Below are 23926 nucleotides of genomic sequence, written 5' to 3'. Positions count from 1 at the left end.
TAACCCATTCCTAGCATCCCTGATTGACGCAGACCAGGTTGGTTTTGTACCGCACAGACAGCTATTCGAAAACACTCGTAGGAACATAGATTTGATATGGAGACAGGTGGTCACAAAAAACCCACGCTGTTTGTGTCGCTCGACGCAGAAAAAGCGTTCGACCGTGTGACTTGGCCATTCTTGTTCACCCTACTGACTCATTTAGGATTCCCCGACCAGTTCATGACAGTCCTACGTGCAATGTACACCAATGTCAGAGCACAGGTGAAGATCTCAGGAGCCCCGCTCCGACCCTTCACACTAACGGTACGAGACAGGGGTGCCCCCTCTCGCCGCTACTGTTTGTGCTCTCACTGGAGCCCCTCCTACAGGCCCAAAGGCGCCATCCAAACATTCGGGGCGTCACGGTGGGGGGTCGCGAGTTCCTGGTGTCGGCCTATGCGGATAGTTACATAGTTACATAGTTAGATAGCTGAAAAGAGACTTGCGTCCATCAAGTTCAGCCTTCCTCACACCTGTTTTTTGCTGTTGATCCAAAAGAGAAAAAAAAAAACAAAAACAAAAAAAAAAACCCCCCAGTTTGAAGCACAATTTTGCAACAAGCTAGGACAAAAAATTCTTTATTGACCCCAGAATGGCAGTCAGATTTATCCTTGAATCAAGCAGTTATTACCCTACATTGAAAGATTATATCCTTGAATATTCTGTCTTTGCAAGTATGCATCTAGTAGCTGTTTGAACATCTGTATGGACTCTGATAAAACCACTTCTTCAGGCAGAGAATTCCACATCCTGATTGTTCTTACAGTAAAAAAACCTTTCCTTTGCCTTAGACGAAATCTTCTTTCTTCCAGTCTAAACGCATGGCCTCGTGTCCTATGTAAAGTCCGGTTTGTGAATAGATTTCCACACAATGGTTTGTATTGGCCCCGAATATATTTGTATAATGTTATCATATCCCCTCTCAGGCGACGTTTTTCTAAACTAAATAGGTTTAAATTTGTTAACCTTTCTTCATAGCTGATATGCTCCATTCCTTTTATTAATTTTGTAGCCCGCCTCTGCACTTTTTCTAGTGCCATGATATCCTTCTTTAGAACAGGTGCCCAAAATTGCACAGCATATTCAATATGATGATGTGCTCTTGGCTTTCACCGACCCCGTGAAGCCGATGGAGGCCCTACAAGAGGTGTTGAACACCTTCGGGGCCATTTCGGGGTATAGGGCCAACATGGCGAAGTCGGGAGCCCTCCCAATAGAGGTTCCGGCGGATACTGTCTCCTTGATACAGGATACCCACCACTTACAAATTGAGCGTCAGGCACTTAAATATCTGGGAGTTCGCCTGACGGCTAAACCGGATAAATTATACGTCCAAAACTACACTCCATTAATAAAGCAGCTGGTAAGGGAAATGGAGACATGGGTGGAAAGGCCCATCTCATGGATGGGTCGGATCCATGCCGTCAAGATGAACATCCTACCCAGAATTTTATTTCTGTTCCAAGCACTCCCCATTCGCGTCACAAAAGCCTCCTTACAACCCTTGCAGAGGGCGATTGGCGCCTTTATATGGCAGAACAAAAGACACAGGATATCTAGGTATATCCTGCACAGGCCACGTCCGCAAGGAGGGTTGGATCTCCCGCACGTCTATCTCTATTACATAGCTACACAACTGACACAGGCGGCGATGTGGCATTCTCCCCCGGGGGATCGCAAATGGGCAGATGTAGAATCGCTCATGACAGGGGCCGACCTCCCACAGCTTTTGATGTGGGTACCCAAAGAACACAGACCTGAGATCAGAGCAATGTGCCCCACTATACTCAACTCCCTACAGATATGGGACACCTTTAAGCTTAAATACCAGTTAGCATCGGACCCATCCCCAATCATGCCATACTTACGCAATTCAGCCTTTCCCCCGGGTATGATAGCAAGGATGAAGGTCTAATGAAGCCTTTGGATAGGTTTTTGGATATATAATTTTTTCAGATGTTTGAGCTCAGCTTCTGAGAGAGGAAATATGCATCCATAGGTGATGGGAGCGTCTGGGAGTAGTTCAATTGGACAGTCATATGGCCGTCTCAGGAGTAATTGTTCTGCATTCTTTTTGCTGAAGACGTCTTGGAATTCTTTATATTTATTTGGCAGAGTGACTGGAGGATCAGAGGTCATAGTGAGCAGATGCATGTGCGACTTATCCAAGCAAGTTGTGGTGCAAAAAGTGGAAGAAAAGGTACATGTGCCTTTGAACCAATCTATCACCAGATTGTGAGTGCGGAGCCATGGAAGACCAAGAATAAGTGGACCCCTGGTGAGGGTAGTATATCGAGGTTAATAGTCTCTTTGTGTTGCCAAGCAGGAGGCAAATATGACCTGTTTCATATAGTACAGGACCTGTCTTGACTGGAGTACCATCCACTGCGTATAGTGATAAGGGATGAGATTTTCGTCGCATGGGCAGTTGATGGGCTTGTACCAACGCTTGATCAATAAAACAGCCACTGGCTCCTGAGTCGATGATGGCTGTAACTTGACGGTCTCTATTTCCCCACTGGAGAGAGAGAGGAACAGAGAGGTAAGAGGAGGCTGGTGGGACAGTAAAAGTCCAAGAAGAAGGAGCTATGACAATCTTACCAGTTGTGTTGCCAGGTCGGACTTACCTTTAATGAAGGAGGGGGGACACAGAGTAATCCCTGGTGGTCCGGTGGTGGCAAGTACTGCTTCCGGTTCGGGAGGCAGGGGAGGGATCTTTGAAGCAGCTCCCCTGTCCTCCCGCGCAATGCTGTGTGGAGCGTTTCCATGGTAACGCGCGGCAACGCTCCACACAGCTTGCTCGCGGGAGGACAGGGGAGCTGCTTCAAAGATCCCTCCCCTGCCTCCCCCTGCCTCCTGAACCGGAAGCAGAGTAGGCACCTGCCGTTTTGGGCAGGCAGGTTCCTACTCTGCAGTGATGGCAAACCTATGGCCGCGTGCCCACAGAAAGGGCCCGGCGTGCCACCTGTGGCACACGTGCCATAGGTTCGCCATCACTGCTCTAGGTCAAGACATTGGAGTTTTCTGCGAGATTGATGTTCAGACAGTGGTGTCAATTGGGTCTTGGGTATGCCGATGTCAAAAGTCAGCAGATGGTGGTCAGATAGAGGAAAAGGAATATTAGAGAGAATATTAGAGAGATTAGAGGTGGTACAGAGATTGGTGAAGGCGAGATCAAGAGTGTTTCCCGGTGTATTGGTTGCTAAATTGGACAATTGCGTGAGGCCAAAGGAGGAGGTTACAGAGAGTAGATGAGAGGCATTAGTGCAGTTGGGCTTGTTGATTGGGATATTGAAATCCCCAGGTATAAGGGAAGGAGTGCTAGACGAGTGGAAGCCAGAAAAAAAGTGCTCAATGAATAGCCTAGGATGACCGGGGGAGGGTGGGGGGAGGGGGGGGGTAGATGATAGCAATTCTTAAAGGAGTGGATTTAAATAGGTGGACAGTGTGAACTTAAAATGAAAAAAAGGGTAGGGCAGGCCCAGTTATGATTGGTTGAGTCTGGGAGTGTGAGAGAATTGTAGCCCACCTAAACATAGGCAGGCGCAGGAGTAGCGCTTTCAGAGGGGGACATCCAGGTCTCTGTAAGTGCAAGTAGTGTGATTAAATTTGCAAGAAGTGTGAGTGAGTCAGTAACATAACCTAATATTGGAATACTAGTGACTAGCCAAATATTAAGGATGTTCTGTATTCTACTCTCAGAAATCAACTGGGGTCATACATCCAATGGATAGTCAGATAGGTGATAATTCTATTATCCGATTCTATCAACCGATATGACCCTGGCTGTGAACCAATTAAAAAAATTCTATCCAAATATGGGCCTATACTTCAGTCAGATGACCTTACCAAGGAGGTCACTACAACATTACCCACCATGACAGATAGAAGGGCTTCTAACCTCTGCGATATATTGGTCCACAGCTATCTTTCTCAGCAATTTGGAACCTGGCTAAAAACTACTCATGGAGTGTATCTGTCACGGCCATTGTAAGGCTTGCAACTTTATTGTTCCTACCAAAGAAGTTAAATCATTTGTTTCTAAGACTTTCAAACTCTGTTCCTCCACCAATGTGGTCTACCTGGCTAGTTGCTCCTGCGATGCCCAATATATCGGCGAAACTATACAGCAGTTCTGCAAGAGAATATTACAACACTACAGACCTTAGCCATACCAAGTACACTACAGAGACCCCTTTACACACACACAGACCCCATCTTAAAGAGAATAGCCAAGAAGAATGGACGGAAGTAGTTAGAAAGAGAAGGACATCTTCCCCCTATAACCACAGAAAATATGCCAAACCTCAGCGAGAAAGATTTAATTCTAGCTCACGAAGAGAAAGATTCAATTCCAGTAGAGTTTTGATTCTAAAAAGGCACAACCAGAATAGATGGGAACCCAACTCTTTTGCCTCTAATAACAGGTTTGAACCACTTAGAACAGCCAGAAATGATGGTGTTTTTTTAGGGACACCGAATCGAGACACAATGGAACCAAGAATTACTCGGTCCCCTTTAAAGAGAAGGAGAGATTCCCCAAACGAGGGAAGAGAGGAGGGAGGAAGAATAAGGAGGTTAAGAGAGATGTAATTACGCCTACAGAACCTATCAAAATATTCAACCTCTCCAACAAAAAATTGGAAGAGGACGAATTTAACATTTTAAGAAAGGGTTTTAAATTTGCTCCCTCCTGTGGTCTAAACAAATTTGAGACTTTCTTGGACATAAACAGATACATAAGAAAATTATGTCTAAAGAAATATTTTTTGAATGCCAATAAAATTTCAACACCAAATGAAGACAGTTTTATTCACACATCTTTAAAACCTCAATCAGAATTTTTTCCACATTTTTTAAAAACAAACAGCATGCGAACATTTGAAAAAGCTTGTCTTACTGATTTAAAAAAAATCAAACCCCCTAATAAATTCCAATATAATCTCTCTTTGAAAGAAAAAAAAGCTTTAGACAATCTCAAAAAGTATAAAGAAATTGTTATAAAACCTGCGGATAAGGGGGGAGGGGTGGTTGTGATGGACACAACTCAGTATCTTGGAGAAATCCAAAGACAATTAAATGACACGAACACCTATTGTAAATTAAAAAGAAACCAAATATAAAAAAAACAAATATAAAAAAAGAATTAAGCAAATTCCTGGATGAAGCTTACCAAAAAGGGATCTTAAATAAGAATGAATATAAATACATGAATTTTAAATTTTCTAAAATTCCAGTGATGTATATATTACCCAAATAGCACAAAGATCCCCTAAACCCTCCAGGTATACCCATTGTGGCAGGGGTAGACTCGCTGCTATCTCCCCTGTCACAGTACATAGACCTGCAATTACAACCTTTAGTCATTACTGGCAAATCATATTTAAAAGATACCATGCATCTCCTCCAGCTCCTTAATGATTTTATATGGAATGAGGACTACTTTTTAGTCACTTGCGACGTAAGTAGTCTATATACCATCATCCAGCATGAAAAGGGCTGTGAGGCTGTAAAATTCTTTTTGGAGCAGTTGCAGCTTTTCCAACAGGACCAAATAGATTTTATTATGAAGGGGATCGAATTAATTTTATGCAACAATCTTTTCTGGTTTGAGGGTGATTTTTATTTACAGAAGTATGGCACTGCCATGGGGACCAAGTTTGCACCCAGTTATGCCAATCTTTTTATGTCCTATTGGGAGAATTATTTTATTTTCTCTGGACATGACTGGGGTGCAAACTTGGTCCTCTACAAAAGGTACATTGATGACATATTTTTTATCTGGAAAGGAGGCCGTGCCATTCTCGATAATTTTATCAGTTTTTTAAATTCAAACACTTGGGGAATTGTCTTAACTCAGGAAATCAGTCAGGTAAAGGTTAACTTCCTAGACCTGCAGATTTATGTAGATAAGGAATGTTTAAAAACTAGCACATATTTCAAGACTGTGGATATTAACAGTTACATCAATATGGACAGTTGCCATTTTTCCCCGTGGCTAACCAATATACCCAAAGGACAATTTACCAGAATAAGACGGAACTGCACAGACGATAATATTTTTAAAGAACAATCCGCCATTTTAACAAAACAGTTCCTAGAGAAAGGATATAAAAATTCAGAGGTAGACAAACAATATAAAGAAATCCTGGATAAACCCAGGAAAGACCTCTTAATGTATAAAGATAAAGCTAACAAATCACCGGAAAAACAGATATATGTAATTACAATTCACAGAGTAGTATTTTTAAAAAGATTTTAAATCAACATTGGCACATTTTAGAACAAAATGAAGATTTAGAACAATTTATTGGAAAGAAGCCTAAAATTATATACAGGGGAGCTCGAAATTTTAAACAGATCTTAACCAAAAGCTGCATAACTAAAGAAATGACAGATAGTGACCTCTCAGGCTCTAAATTAAAAGGCTTTTTTAACTGTGGAACGTGCCAAGCGTGCAGAGAAACTATAGTTAAGAATAAAAAGACAGACAGCTTCACATCTTATACTACCAAAAAAACTTACAAAATTGATTCCTTTATTACATGCAATATAAATAATGTTATTTATCTCCTTTCATGCAGCTGCGGACTGCAGTATGTTGGTAGAACAACCAGACCACTAAAAACTAGAATAGGGGAGCATATTAGAAATATTAAAAATAAGATTTTAAATCATTCTGTTTCTGCACACTTTGCACAAAAACATAATGGGGATCCCAAGCATTTACATTTTATTGGCATACAGAAAGTTAAAAAACCATGGAGGGGGGTGATTTTATAAAACTTTTTAATAAAACAGAGATGAGGTGGATATTTGAGCTAGATACTTTATCCCCTCTTGGAATGAACATTGACTTTGAGATTTTTAATTATATTTGATTGAGTCTTCTCTTTTTAAATGATGGTGGAGGATATACACACTTTTTTAATATATGTATTAATATTTCATGTTTATACTCCATTTGTAATTGGAAAATGTAATCCTGTATATATCTCTCTCTCTATGTCTCTTTTGCCCATACACATTATATGTGTATACCACTTCAAAAATGGCCGCCGGAGCACTTCCGGTATTATGATTGCAGAGCATCATTTAAACAAGGAAATATAAAGAGGGAACCTCTTTTTATCAAGTGGGACAATTCCTGGGACACTAGAAGGATGGAAGGATATTAAGGATGGAACAGCCGAAACCGGAAGTTCGTATGACCGGAAGTGACGCGACGGAATGAATGTGGGCGGGGCTTAACGGATTTTTACCGCGAAAATGGGCTTTAAAAGAAGGGGCAAGGGGGATATGTTTTTTATGCACCTGATGAAGGCATTTAGCCGAAACGCGTTGTGTTGAACCTATACTTCTTCAATGTAAGATTTTATTATTCAGTTTATAATAAATGTTGAATACTTTTTTCCTCACAATTGTTCTCTGATTTCCCACACTTTATCATATTGGGGAGGAACATACCCACTGAAGGATTTGACCTGTATATCCTACTCATGCCTATATACCTGAGCCAGTTTGAATACAGGTTCATTTAAATGTGAGTAGGAATTTCTACCATTTAAACATATACATATGATACCTGGATACTTATCAGTACAATATTGCCCTATGTAAGCTTTACTCTTTTCAGAGACATCAAGACAAAGATCTGCTTTATGGGTACATGTATTGCATATTTTCCATTGTGTAAAATACCCTGATATATTTTCTTGGGTTTTCAGTGCGCTATCCACTTTACATATATATCTATATATTTTTTGCTTCATGCTTTTCTGTAAAACTGTGTGGTTGATTTCACTGTGGTTTTAGCAGCACATCATAGCGCCACATTACCACCACCCTCTCTTTTTGTACACACACAGACAACACTGTCTCCTCTACACATATGCAATACGACAAGCAACCCCCAAACAAACACAACACCACAGGGAGCATCCCTAAACATGCACAACACACAATAATACAACTGTTCCACTTTTGTTCTCTGGTATTTCACAATTGAGGACAGCAGAGAACAGTCACTAGAGAATGCAGCATATGCACACATGGTGCAGAAATCTCCACAGGAAATTTACTCCACTCCAGAGCACTGGATGTTATGGACAGGCATCACACGGACATACTCATCATGACATCACATAGCCCCTATGGTTATGCCCCTCCTAGTGGAGTACTATGCCTTTAACTGCCTGGGCTGATTTTTTGTCCCAGTCTAGCCCTGATCATTAATCACTTTGCCTGGGGTAGTCTCTGTGAAATGTTGAGAGTGCAATCCACAATTCCAGTTCAAGTAGGGAGTTGGGTAGGGAAGAGATAGGACAATAACTATAGTGAATTGGAAGGTAAATTATTTTTCTTAAACTTTTAAAATTATTATTTTTATATATTTTTAAAATTATTACCTATGTAATATATATCGAAAATGTGCTGCACTGCAAGTGTAAGAATTTAACATTACTTGACATGCAAGAAGCTTTTACATAGAATTATATAATTAAATAATAATGACATTAAAATCAATATTTGTACATACTCATAACAGATTTAAAGGGACACTATAGTCACCTGAACAACTTTAGCTTAATGAAGCAGTTTGGGTGTAAAGAACATGCCCCTGCAGCCTCACTGCTCAATCCTCTGCCATTTAGGAGTTAAATCCCTTTCTTTATGAACCCTAGTCACACCTCCCTGCATGTGACTTGCACAGCCTTCCATAAACACTTCCTGTAAAGAGAGCCCTATTTAGGCTTTCTTTATTGCAAGTTCTGTTTAATTAAGATTTTCTTATCCCCGCTATGTTAATAGCTTGCTAGACCCTGCAAGAGCCTCCTGTATGTGACTAAAGTACAATTTAGAGATTGAGATACAATTATTTAAGGTAAATTACATCTGTTTGAAAGTGAAACCAGTTTTTTTTTAATGCAGGCTCTGTCAATCATAGCCAGGGGAGGCGTGGCTAGGGCTGCAAACAAACAAAAGTGATGAAAACAAAGTGATTTAACTCCTAAATGACAGTGAATTGAGCAGTGAAATTGCAGGGGAATGCTCTATACACTAAAACTGCTTTATTTAGCTAAAGTAATTTAGGTGACTATAGTGTTCCTTTAATTTACTACTTACCTGAAAACATTACCCTTAACCAGGCTTAGGAGAGCTGATGCGCCACCAAAGGAATGACCCATTACAGCAACTCTGCAGAAGTCAATCCTGCCCTAGGAGACAGAGAATAGAAAAGTAGATAGGAAAAAGCACAGAGACAAAAGAGAAACAGGAATAGAAGCATATTCATAAATCTATAGGTAGTTACATCAGATAAACACTTTACTGGTGCAATCTACTCAATCTGGATTTAAGCCTGACCTGTAAAAAAAAAAAAAAAATTGTATTAAGGAAATGTCACCAATCTACTCTACTTAAAAAGAGAATCAATAATTTAAAAATGAATGCCTATTTTTTATGGATTATAAAGATAATCTATTAAAAAATAAATTCATCTCTAAACTGCAGTTTAGGGAAGCTGATGGTGGCTTCATGCAGACCTCTGCTTTACCAAAAGAGGCTCTACCAATCAGGAGTCCCTCATTCTAGTCTATGCGGTTTGTGGCCAAACTTGTGCATAATGGGTGTGTGTGCTGAATGCAAAACTTGGAAAAGATTGATAATGAAGCAAAAACAGAGAATATGAGAACACTGAGAGAGGGCAATAATATAGCTCGCACTTTGGTTAGTTTCCACTCAGGTTTCAACATTTTCTTTTCTTGTGTCATTACATAGATACCACCCATAAGGGCAATTCAGATCCTGTACATAAGAGATAAAGCAAACCCAGACAATAATTTTGGCCTTAGTTGGCCTTCATCAATCAGGTGTAGCTGATACCACCCAGTAAGCATATCTGGATTACCCTTTCAAAATGACCTGTTAAGAAAGAAATTACACATTTTAAATTGTCCCCATTTATATTGAATATATCACGTCACATAAATACATGATGTCTTCTATATAAAATATCGATATATACTCACCTCATCTTTGTGCCATTTTCAGACTTTCATGGGTGTTACTCCCCATGTAACACACACTACTGGTCCGTCCACAGCTGCTCCTCTGGTCTTCTTTAATTTGTCCTGCTTGGGAATGTTTTCCCAATTACGGCAAACCTACTGTTTGACACAGACACACTGGCTTCACTGCCAGCATCTGAGCAAAATTCTTATATTCTCTAGCCACTAATAGCAGCAGCAGCAGCCATGAACTGTGGTTGCTACTCTCGAGACAGCTGAAGGACTATCTGTGGGAGGACTTTACTGCTCTCCCTTGTCAATCAAATTGATGGCGTTGAGTCTATGCTAAAGATTTTACTGAGAAGTGGGAGAAAGAACTATTTCAAATCTATACTCAAATACAATGTATGCTTTTGCTAGTAAATCTGCTAACACACTGTACAGATGAACATGTATTATCATTTAAAAAGTAGCTTTTCAATTAACTACTTGAAAAAGCCCATTGTGGGCGAAACGCGTTGTGAACTTATTTTATCATTATATTTGTCTTAATAAAGGTATATTTTATTACCAATATTAGTACCATATACCTTTCTTTTCCTTTTTTTTAACCTGGCATTAAGTTTTTATCTTTCCAGTGAGGAGCTCACAAAGTATCCCTCGTGGGGATTATATCACCCACGCTGATTACATTGAGTGGGATATCTGCTCAGGTAAATGTGAGCATTATTAATTTATTTATTCTCCTGGATACATATATTTTATACAGAGAGCACTATCCGTCGCACTTTTGTTTGTATTTTTACATATCCTGCTTACAAGATACACATTGGCCTATACCTTCTACCATATCCCTGAAGTGGGGGATTAATACCACTGCAAGCGCTTTACACTAGAGCTGGTTTTAAGCTCTATCCCATGTGAGTAGGCCAATTTGGATTTCCTTTTACCTAAGCCTTTAATATATTTTATGCATATTGCACTATTGGAATTCTTCTTTTATGTCCCTGGACTTCAACTGTTTGGAAGACATACTCACCTGGAGATAAAGACAATTTTTTTTATAGACTTACCTTTATACTTTATACTTCATTTCAGACTTTATGGTTTGTTCCTTTTTATGCATATATGATTTTATATAATTTTATTAAGCACGTATTATCTGTTTTAATTCGGTTGTATTACTGAGTATTCACTCACCCCTAACCCTCTGGCGCACCCTATTGTCTTGTTTTGTTAAAAAGTAGCTTTTGTTTACTTAAGGAGACCTTAAACGACTGCAACAACGCAAAAACAGAAACAAATGTCTGGGGCTGCTGTTGAGAGAACTAGCTAGCATTTCAGATCTGGACAGCCCTCGTGGGTGTGATAGGTCTAGGTTCTCTGTAAATAAGCAAAAACCTTTTTGAGATCTGAGCAGTGACTGATCAAAAGGCAAGGTGCTAAGTTTTTGCCACAGATTTTCTGTTTTTGCTTTAAAACTAATAATGAAAGCCTAGACCGTAAAATTTCAGAAGCTCCAAGAGTAATCACAGTAGATAAAATGAGTAAGATAACAATTGCGGTTTTTCTTTTTTAGCTTGCCTTTGCGATTTTCCTTTTGTTCTTACTGTATTTGTAACAGAGAAACCTTTTACATTTGACCAGAGATTTTCTCCTTACAAATCATGTATCCATTTTGTGCTTGCAGCCGAAGGTGTTATATTTGGGGTGTATTTCACTAAAGGCACAGTGTGCTGACAGATGTAAACATTGCCCTTTCTCAAAAACAGCAATGCTTACAATAGTCAGCCTGCAGGGATGGTATTTAGGCATGGAGGACATTACATTAAGCTGTCATGGTTTTGGAGCATAGATTATTTCTTTAAGTGTATATTTTTATGTGTTACTGCTGGACTCTAGGGATGCAGCAAAATAGATGTGTGGTCTTCACAGTATTAGGACACACCAGGTCTGTAGATTTCACTTGGGGGAAAAAATAGGTGAAAGTACTGCTTCAATACTAACGACACTTAAACATGTCCAGATTTAGTTAAATGATAATGTTTGTTACCTTAAGAGCTTGCAGATGGAATTCAGACTTCATAATGCTGGCTTCTAATTTTCCTGCATCAATGTCCTCAAGAACCCGTACAGCTCTGGCACATTCAGTTGCTCTTTGATGGACCTAAAGAAAAAAATGGTTGAGCACAATCAGGTCCTGGGAAAAAAAGTGTCAGAACTCACCCAAGATCCCCCTCAAGACTTTGTCTCTATCCTGAATGTGAATAATGAAAACCTTAAGTTTACATCTGAATTTGGGGGTCACTCCCTTAACTTTCTTGATCTGACCATCTCTATCACTGAGGAAGGCTCACTTCAAACCACTCTTTTCATAAAAGCGACGGCTTCTAATGCCCTACTACAATGGGACAGTTTTCATCCACACCCACTTAAACAAGGAATACCCGTGGGCCAATATCTAAGAGTACGCAGAAACTGTAGCAATTTGGCCGATTTTAAGATAAAAGCCAACACACTGAGAAAACAATTCTGAGAGAAAGGATACCCTAATAAATGTTTTAAAAGTCAGACAGGAGTGACCTCCTCTCAGATCACCCATTGGGCGATATCGACAAAAAGACTTTCAGAATGATAGCCACATATGACGCAGGCTGGTATGAAATCAAGAACTCTATTCACAGATTTTGGTCAACACTGCTTAACGATGTTCATTTAAAACAAGTTCTTGGCCCCCGTGTAGACATTACTGCCAGATAAGGATGAAATATGAAAGACATGTTAGTCCCAAGCCATTTTTCATCAAAACCACAATCATCAGGCACATAGCTGGGGAATCATCCATGTGGTACCTGTGGATGTGGTAGATGTGTCGCGTGTAAATTTAGAATGTCATTCTAAGTGTATTTTGTTACCAATATATATATATATATATATATATATATTAATAACAAAATACAGTTAGAATGAAATGACATATGAATATATCATTTATATTAAATTTTGTTTCAATATTTTATTTATTAATTTTATTATTTTATTTATTTATTATTGTAATTATACGTATATATATATATATATATATATATATATATATTTATATAGAAATACAACAGTTCTCAGCACTCACGCTCAACGTATAAAGTAGTGCCTTAAGAGGCTTGCCGGGTGCCAGACTTCCAGGGAATTAAATTGTAGATAAATAAAGTAAAGCAAGCTGCACTCACGGACTTATGAATTCAAATGGTGTTTATTCCATCGAAGGTAGAAAAAAAGAAGATCGACGTTTCGGTCCACACAGGGACCTTCCTCAAGATCAAGTGATACAAACATTTCATAGAAAACATCTCAAATATATAGGACATTACATTAATTAGAACAACTTACCCCAGGTGATGTGCTTACTCGCCGGCGTTCACCGCTGAACACCGCGCATGCGCGCACTGCCTTGTGACCCTACGTTAACCCCCGGTCCATGCGTAATAACGCAACGTGTACATCGCTGTCATAGCAACGTGTGTAGACGTTGCCATGGAACCGCCGTGGAAGCTCAAATGAACCATAACAGTGCCTAATGGTGAAAAAATTAGAAGTGAGATGAGAAATGGATTGATTTACATTTAACTAACTCTTAAAAAATGAAAAAATGAAGGAAATGTCAACAATTAGTTAAAGGCAGATGTTAAATCCCAGAAACCATTAAGGTTAGTAAATAGCAAGTTAGAGCCTATTAAGGTTTATAATTTATGGCGTGGGGAGTGTGTCTTATGGTGCTATCATAGCATATAAAAGTGTTGGATTATCTTAATCCTATCACACTATAGTTTGGAGATTTACTCCTTTAACTTCAAGTTCTGCCGTATTGAAAAAAGATTCACCTAAAGAACGAAAAGTCCCCTTTAGCTATATTACATTATTCTATGGTCATAGGGCGCCTAGTTAAACTACAATGGACCCCAAATTCCCTTATTCCTGCTTCGGGTAATATTTCGTGTGGTACTAAATTAGTATATATTGGTTTACACATTCGCCCCCTAAAGCTATCTTGAAATTATTGCCATGGGCAACCTGTATTTCTATAGTTCCCAAAGCATAAGGGCATAAATAAAGTTTAACACTAATTGACATTTTCAAATATTCATACAAAAAAACTTATTTACATAATATACATTCCTGTTGCAAGCAATAGATCAAATAAATGAATGATACGATATCATTTCATTAAGGCCTCTTGGTGAGACAGTGTCCAGTCTGAAGATCCAAAACGTTTCCCTATTGAGGAGTAACTTCCCTCTGTCCCCACCCCTCCGGGGTTCAGGGATATGATCAATGGCCGTGAACTTTAATGAGGAGAGGGGGTGCTTAAGCTCCAAAAATGTCTTGCGACTGGTTTATCGCTTTTTCCATCCCTATAGGCAGTCCGAATATTGGAACGGTGTCCCCGTATACGGTCACAAAGCTGTGTTTCGGTTTTGCCTATGTAAGATAGGCCACACGGGCATAGAATTTTATAAATCACGAACATCGTTTTGCATGTAATTGTGAACTTAATGAAGAACTCTTCATTGGTGTGTGGATGGTGGAAAGAGCGTGTGGGAACCATATGGCTGCAGGTAACGCAGCCCAGGCACCTTACGCTGCCTCGTTTTTGAATCTTCTCCATCTTCATATAGCTTTGTGTGGGGTCCGATTTTACCAACATGTCTCGCAGGTTTCTATTACGTTTGTAACATATTAGTGGTTGTTGTTTAAAGATTCCAGGGAGTGTATTATCATGTGCCAGCATATTCCAGTTCTTCTTGATGATGTTTGATAGACTCGGTGCCTTGCTGTTATAAGTCATTGGACATAATATTCGACTTTGAGATATCGCCTCCTTTCTTGGAGTATGATCTCTGGCTTGTTGTAGCGCTGTTTCCAGGTCCATTTTGTTATACCCCCTAGCTAGGAATTTGTTCTTCATTTCCGCTAATTGTTCTTCCCTTTTCGCACAGGTAGAATTATTACGTATCGTTCTTAGAAATTGTGCTTTGGGTAATGATGCCTTTAAATGTTCGGGGTGAGCGCTCCGTGCATGGAGGAGCGTGTTGCGATCCGTTTGCTTGGTATACAGTGAAAATTGAAGTTCATTTCCATCTGACCATATTTGTAGATCAAGGAAATGTACCCTCTCAGTGCTAATTTCCGATGTAAATCGAATGGGTGTATCCAATTTGTTTAAATTGTCCACCATCTGTTGCGCTTCCTGAGCTGTACCTGTCCAAATTATTAATAGGTCGTCAATAAATCTGAAAAAGTTCATGATTTTATCACCGTAGACTGGAAGTATGTAGGTCGTTTCAAAAATATACATATATACATTTGCGTACATGGGGGCCATTGCCGCCCCCATGGACGTGCCGGCAATCTGCATAAACCACTCATCTTCGAACCGAAAATAATTATTAGATAGTGCCAGTTCCAACATGTAAAGAATATATTCTATATTTGGTCCCTTGTAGGATTTGGAGTGTGTTAGGACTTGGCGCATAGCCTCTATCCCCTGTGTATGGGGGATTACTGTATAAAGGCTCTTGACGTCCATGGTCATTAATATCACCTTTTTGCCTTGTAATCGAATTGTTGTTAATGTCTTGATCAGTGTAGGAGTGTCTTTGATACACGTTTCCAAATCGGCAACTGGTTTTTTAAAAAGATTGTCCAACCACTTAGCTACCGGTTCCAAGACACCCCCCACCGCTGAAACAATCGGTCTTCCAGGGGGGTGTATTGGATCCTTGTGTAGTTTAGGGATCGTATAGATAACCGGTATTCTGGGATGCTGCTTATATAGACATTCTGCTGTCCTTGCAAGGAATCCCAGAATACCGGTTATCTATACGATCCCTAAACTACACAAGGATCCAATACACCCCCCTGGAAGACCGATTGTTTCAGCGGTGGGGGGTGTCTTGGAACCGGTAGCTAAGTGGTTGGACAATCTTTTTAAAAAAACAGTTGCCGATTTGGAAACGTGTATCAAAGACACTCCTACACTGATCAAGACATTAACAACAATTCGATTACAAGGCAAAAAGGTGATATTAATGACCATGGACGTCAAGAGCCTTTATACAGTAATCCCCCATACACAGGGGATAGAGGCTATGCGCCAAGTCCTAACACACTCCAAATCCTACAAGGGACCAAATATAGAATATATTCTTTACATGTTGGAACTGGCACTATCTAATAATTATTTTCGGTTCGAAGATGAGTGGTTTATGCAGATTGCCGGCACGTCCATGGGGGCGGCAATGGCCCCCATGTACGCAAATGTATATATGTATATTTTTGAAACGACCTACATACTTCCAGTCTACGGTGATAAAATCATGAACTTTTTCAGATTTATTGACGACCTATTAATAATTTGGACAGGTACAGCTCAGGAAGCGCAACAGATGGTGGACAATTTAAACAAATTGGATACACCCATTCGATTTACATCGGAAATTAGCACTGAGAGGGTACATTTCCTTGATCTACAAATATGGTCAGATGGAAATGAACTTCAATTTTCACTGTATACCAAGCAAACGGATCGCAACACGCTCCTCCATGCACGGAGCGCTCACCCCGAACATTTAAAGGCATCATTACCCAAAGCACAATTTCTAAGAACGATACGTAATAATTCTACCTGTGCGAAAAGGGAAGAACAATTAGCGGAAATGAAGAACAAATTCCTAGCTAGGGGGTATAACAAAATGGACCTGGAAACAGCGCTACAACAAGCCAGAGATCATACTCCAAGAAAGGAGGCGATATCTCAAAGTCGAATATTATGTCCAATGACTTATAACAGCAAGGCACCGAGTCTATCAAACATCATCAAGAAGAACTGGAATATGCTGGCACATGATAATACACTCCCTGGAATCTTTAAACAACAACCACTAATATGTTACAAACGTAATAGAAACCTGCGAGACATGTTGGTAAAATCGGACCCCACACAAAGCTATATGAAGATGGAGAAGATTCAAAAACGAGGCAGCGTAAGGTGCCTGGGCTGCGTTACCTGCAGCCATATGGTTCCCACACGCTCTTTCCACCATCCACACACCAATGAAGAGTTCTTCATTAAGTTCACAATTACATGCAAAACGATGTTCGTGATTTATAAAATTCTATGCCCGTGTGGCCTATCTTACATAGGCAAAACCGAAACACAGCTTTGTGACCGTATACGGGGACACCGTTCCAATATTCGGACTGCCTATAGGGATGGAAAAAGCGATAAACCAGTCGCAAGACATTTTTTGGAGCTTAAGCACCCCCTCTCCTCATTAAAGTTCACGGCCATTGATCATATCCCTGAACCCCGGAGGGGTGGGGACAGAGGGAAGTTACTCCTCAATAGGGAAACGTTTTGGATCTTCAGACTGGACACTGTCTCACCAAGAGGCCTTAATGAAATGATATCGTATCATTCATTTATTTGATCTATTGCTTGCAACAGGAATGTATATTATGTAAATGAGTTTTTTTGTATGAATATTTGAAAATGTCAATTAGTGTTAAACTTTATTTATGCCCTTATGCTTTGGGAACTATAGAAATACAGGTTGCCCATGGCAATAATTTCAAGATAGCTTTAGGGGGCGAATGTGTAAACCAATATATACTAATTTAGTACCACACGAAATATTACCCGAAGCAGGAATAAGGGAATTTGGGGTCCATTGTAGTTTAACTAGGCGCCCTATGACCATAGAATAATGTAATATAGCTAAAGGGGACTTTTCGTTCTTTAGGTGAATCTTTTTTCAATACGGCAGAACTTGAAGTTAAAGGAGTAAATCTCCAAACTATAGTGTGATAGGATTAAGATAATCCAACACTTTTATATGCTATGATAGCACCATAAGACACACTCCCCACGCCATAAATTATAAACCTTAATAGGCTCTAACTTGCTATTTACTAACCTTAATGGTTTCTGGGATTTAACATCTGCCTTTAACTAATTGTTGACATTTCCTTCATTTTTTCATTTTTTAAGAGTTAGTTAAATGTAAATCAATCCATTTCTCATCTCACTTCTAATTTTTTCACCATTAGGCACTGTTATGGTTCATTTGAGCTTCCACGGCGGTTCCATGGCAACGTCTACACACGTTGCTATGACAGCGATGTACACGTTGCGTTATTACGCATGGACCGGGGGTTAACGTAGGGTCACAAGGCAGTGCGCGCATGCGCGGTGTTCAGCGGTGAACGCCGGCGAGTAAGCACATCACCTGGGGTAAGTTGTTCTAATTAATGTAATGTCCTATATATTTGAGATGTTTTCTATGAAATGTTTGTATCACTTGATCTTGAGGAAGGTCCCTGTGTGGACCGAAACGTCGATCTTCTTTTTTTCTACCTTCGATGGAATAAACACCATTTGAATTCATAAGTCCGTGAGTGCAGCTTGCTTTACTTTATTTATCTATATATATTTATATATATAATATATGTTTATATATCTATTATATAGATATATAATATACGTGTATATATATATATATATATATGTAACGTCATTCTAAGTGTATTTTAATACTAATATATGTACTTATATTAATATTAAAATACACTTTGTATGACGTTACATATATATAATATGTATATATATATATATTATATATAATATATATACATATATCATATATGTATATATATATAAATACATTTCTATTTTATTTTAAACATGTTTAATTTTTTTTTTTTTATACTTCCCACCAGCAGGGGGACTGTGACATTTCAGACAGTCCCCCTGCTGGCAGATCCACAGCCAGCTATAGGGGGCCATGTGATCGCTCTTTGAGAGCACTCACATGGCCCCTGGGACCTGATTTGGCATGGGAGGGCTGCCTGGGCTGTGAGGCAGTCCTCCCGAAGCGGAGCGTCGGGAAGGTAAGTATCCTGGGCGCTGCAGCCGTTACGGCGCTGCAGCCGTTTTTTTTTATTCTTTATTTTATTTGTGCATGGTTACGTCACATCAGGCTTACGATGCCACAACAGCGAGGTTAAGCAGTTATTCAAAACATAGATTTACATTTGTTAGGCATTAGAGGAGGTTGCAGATTTTTATATATGTGTGTTGGTATTACTTGTCGAGTAGTTGTACAGTACCACGGTAGCAAGGAGACGTGGAACATGGTTAGGTGGAACAGTAAAACATGGATTAACATAGGATAGATATCAAAGCTAAAAACGTTGTTTAGCAGGCTGGCAGTGCCAGTACTGCTTGAATGAGCATGCATTGTAGTTAACTTGCACAAGTTCTAATGTAGCATATAATATGTTAGACAAGGAGCACATTTTAACGTAACGCTAGATAACTTGTACATTTTGTTTTTAAACAGGAAAACAACCGGCTAGAAGAACCCTGCACATATAGTGTAACAGAAAAAATAGAACAAAAAAGCGCAATATAAAATTAAATCGTCTGTATGACACCAAATATTAAAAGTCCAAAGATAAAAAAAAAAAAAATTTTTAGCTGCCAGACATAAAAGTTTTTTCCGCAAACCTTATATGATAGAATGTCCAAAAGTAGATAAATGTCAGCGCTGTGCAATAGCCCCAAATCAGTGTTTGTGGGGAAGCTGGGTATTGAGGTAAATGTGTATGATTTCCACCTCCACAGCGGTGGTTTAGGAAATTAGGAGTATTCTGTGTAAACTTTGTATCCAACATCAGTGGTCACAGTAACGTATCTTCAAAGATACAAACCAAGCAGAGAAAGTGCAACACAGTTAGAGAAAGTGCAACACAGTTTATTAATATCATATAAAAATAAAACTCCAAATCCTTTGAAAAACTCATACACAGTAAAAAAGATGGTGTTTAAATCCTACTTTCCATCTAACGATCCAAACATAGTCCAGGACATGTAGCAGATAGGCAGTGTGCTGAAAGTATTACCACTCCGTTGGTGCAGTAGAAATCCAGAAAATGTCCAAGGATCTAACTGAAATGCTGCAAGTTCAAATGGAGGGATGACAAAGCACTTAGCTGCCAAAGGTGTCTGCCTGGAAAGATAACATATAATGCTTCTAACTCATCCATGAGTTCCACCCGTGGGCTTTTTCAAGATAATGAGTCCGCCTTATCTTGTGATTTATATACCCTGTCACATGTAGCACTTTATATATGTGGACTGAGGTATAGATACTTCACACTTTATGTTTATTGCACTTTTGATTGTACATTTATAACATGATATATTGTATCTGAATAATATGTTTGCATAAAATGGTGTGCTGTGGGTTTCTTCTATTTGTATGTATAAACTAGATACGGTACCAACATTTTTGACCCATTCTAGCACCCTGCTTTAAATAGTGCATGCACAGGGGATTATTCTTATCTGAATTATCATAGCCCCATATCCCTCTCTTGTGGCAATTCTTATTATCATTTACATAGAGAAAAGTTATGCTGCAGTGCTTTACAATCATACATGGGGATATTGCGCAAAAAGTAATTGACACACAAAATATTATTGACAAGAGACAAGAAGTGAAGATGCCTCACAAGATGGTTCACAGGAGCTTACAATCTTTGAACAAGCTTACAATCTATGAACAAGCTTGCAATCATCCCACTTTGTGCCCATCTCCACATAATCCCACTTTGTGCCTTGGCCTCCATATTTTCCTAACTTGTCCCATTTGTGTCTTCCATCCCTACTACCTTGTTTTCTTGAAGTGCAAATGAGCACCATGGGAGTGGAAGTCTTATGAGTGAGCATGCTCTATCAAGACTCTTCATTTTGGGAGCTTTGAGGAAGGTGTGGGGATATAATAATTTGTCAAATTCCTGCTTCCTCTATTGGCACACATGGAACCTAGGACTAAAGTGAACAGTCTTGAGACAGCATGCTTGCTTTTAGGACTCCAAGGCTGCTCTGCCACACTACATCACAGTATAAGACTGTACTATAATGTGGCGAGGCCCCACCTTTACTAGGCTGGAATTGCCTACAAGTTGGCAGCATTTTGCACCCTAATTAAGCGCACTCTATACCGCAGCAACAATTTACTCTGGAAGGGTGAAAAATGCTGCCCCCTTCTCAGTCCTGCCATCGACCAAGAGGGCTACTTATGGATGTTTTCGACGCTGATGATAATTATCAGTGTTGGTTAAGTAAAATGTGAGGTAGCAGAGAATATTTTATTTCTAAAAAGAATGAAATACCTGGTAGTTTCGTAGGTAGAATTCTTTCATTCCTGGTTCTACTTTTCGAAATGGAACCCAAACGTCATTTACATTTTCATTGCCAGGTTTTGAGTATAAATGGTAAGTGGCACATGCTGACCCATCCCTGTGATATGAGAATATTGATAAATAGCTCACTAATACTGAATACAGCAATCAAAAGGATGCAATCGATATAATTTTTTAATTCTAACAAAACTAAAAATATGTTAAGACTATAAAAAATAATTCACATGCAGCAAAATGTGACGCATAGGATTAAATTTATCCACCATAACATATCTGTGTTTAGAGTTACAAAATCTTTTAACCCTTCTTTCAGGAAATATTTATATATAGAAAAAAAAAAAGGAAAATAAAACACACATAGTATAAGTGTTAAGTGGTGTTCCTCGTGGTTCTGTTCTGGAACTGCTGCTATTCAACATGTATATATATATATAAATAATCTTGAAATTGTCATTTAAAGACACGTTTCAGCATTTGCAGATAACACAAAACTCTGTAAAATAATACAGTGTAAGAATGATATTACTTTGCTGCAGTGGGAGTTAGATAGATTGGGGGACTGGGCACTCAGATGACAGATTACATTGAATGTAGATAAATGCAAACTAATGCACTTAGGGGTAGAGAATGCACAGGCAACTTACACCATAAATGGTAATGAATTAGGCATAACAACACACAAATAGGATGTGGGAATTGTTACAGACAACAAACTAGACAACAAACACCTTGAATATGTTGTGCAATTTTCAGCATCTGTTCTAAAGAAGGATATTATGGCAATATGAAACTGCAGAGGCAGCTACAAAATTAATAAAAGGAATGGAACATTTTTGTTATAAAGAAAGGTTAACACATTTAAACCTGTTTAGTTTAGAACATGGCAACTTAGAGGGGATATTATAGCATTATATATTTGGGACAAATACAAATCATTGTCTGGAAATCTATTCACAAACAGGACTATACATAGGATATGAGGTCATGCATTTAGACTGGAAGAAAAGAGATTTAGTCTAAGTCAAAGGAAAGTATTTTTTATACAGTAAGAACAATAAGGATGTGGCATTTTCTTCCTTAAGGGGTGATTTTATCAGAGTCTGCACTGATGTTTAAACAGTAACTGGATGAGTATTTGCAAAAACAGTATTCAGGAATATAATTTTTAATAGGTAGGGTAACAGCTTCTTGATCCAAGGAGAGATCTGACTGCCATTCCTGGAGTCAAGAAGAAATTTGTCATAGTTTGTTGCAAAATCGAATAGCACTTTAAACTGGGTGTTGTGCCTTCTTCTTGATCAACAGCAAAAACAGATGTGAGAAAAGCTGAAATTGATGGATGCATGTCTTTTTCCAGCATGTAACTATGTATTACATAGAAACATAGAAAGTGACAGCAGATAAGAACCATTCCGCCCATCTATTCAGCCCAATTTTCTAAATACTTCCACTAGTCCCTGGCCTTATTTTATATACGGATATAATATTGCCAATCCCCAGAGATGGAATTACTTAAGCATATAACTACTTAAAATGAACTCAGGCTTGCACTATTGCCATTCTTTTTGATTGTATACATCCTTGAACATACATTAAAAATAAAATTAAAAAAAAAGAATGACAATCACTTTTTTTTTGTTCATGCAATTCCAATACATACTCTGAACCATCATAAAAAAGGTTAGTGCTTAGTGGAAATAAAGTTGCTCTATGTGTTCTGTTGCTGGGTATGTGTACTGAGATGTAATGGACAGGAATGGAATGGAGACGAGAACAGTTATGTGGAGCGATTTACTGCTATGAGTGGCAAGGAATCACAGACCTACCAATGCATCTCAATGAGAAGTCATTGCAAAGCAGGTGCTATTGGCAATTGCTGCCTCTTGAGTTTAGCTCCACTGAGCTAACCAAGCCAGAAAGTAAAATGACCCTTTGTCTGCTTGAAAATGTGATTTGAAATTACAGTATTTTTTATTGTAACACAATCTGGTGTACTTCCTTGCACATATTGAGCTGTGACAGTGACTCACCTGTGTTCTACAGCAGCTACCAGGTAGCCATATGATGCCAGCTCCCTACACAATGTTGAGTACACAGTCCTGAAAGACAAAGGATACAACAAAGTCATGTTAAGGAAGACTGCACTAGGAGAAACTCTAGACCTTGCAAAGCTAAAATTATCATGCCTATAATCTTGCTCCCTTCCCACAGTACTTATCAATCACAATCTCCCAGCCGCATAATCTCCTCATCACTCTTGATCAATAACCCTAATTACATTACCCTTATTTTTAATCACACTGACCCTATTTGAATAATCCCTTCATCAACTCAAACCCCACAGCCTCCTGATCCTTATTCCAAAAGTCCCTAATCAAGACTAGCCCCAATTCCAATACCCCATCCCATCCCATTACAGGCCCATCATCACCGTCTTTATTCTGCGCTCATCATTTTCAACCCCTATCAAATTACCATATTTTCATAATCACAACATGATCAGAATCAGTTATCACATCACCTACACAAAACTCTCATCACCTAAAATTACATTATATCTTCCCATAATAGTTACATAGTTACATAGTTAGATAGCTGAAAAGAGACTT

General features: G+C 39.0%; 1 protein-coding gene across 1 annotated transcript in view; it reads right to left on the bottom strand.

Moving 5' to 3' along the window:
• The window catches only part of LOC134609480 (platelet-activating factor acetylhydrolase 2, cytoplasmic-like), a 165250-nt gene that overhangs the window by 110343 nt on the left and 30981 nt on the right, over positions 1–23926 (bottom strand). Inside the window, exons 4-7 of the mRNA XM_063453151.1 lie at positions 23348–23416; positions 21288–21414; positions 12106–12219; positions 9169–9260 (exon numbers count right to left, since the gene is read on the bottom strand). Of these exons, the coding sequence (XP_063309221.1) occupies positions 9169–9260; positions 12106–12219; positions 21288–21414; positions 23348–23416 (402 nt within the window). The remainder of the gene's footprint in view (positions 1–9168; positions 9261–12105; positions 12220–21287; positions 21415–23347; positions 23417–23926) is intronic.

Source organism: Pelobates fuscus, chromosome 1 (genome assembly GCF_036172605.1).
Source record: "Pelobates fuscus isolate aPelFus1 chromosome 1, aPelFus1.pri, whole genome shotgun sequence".
NCBI classification, from domain to species: Eukaryota; Metazoa; Chordata; class Amphibia; order Anura; family Pelobatidae; genus Pelobates; species Pelobates fuscus.
Note: the sequence above shows the minus strand (reverse complement) of the source record. Positions and strands in the feature narration are given on the sequence as shown.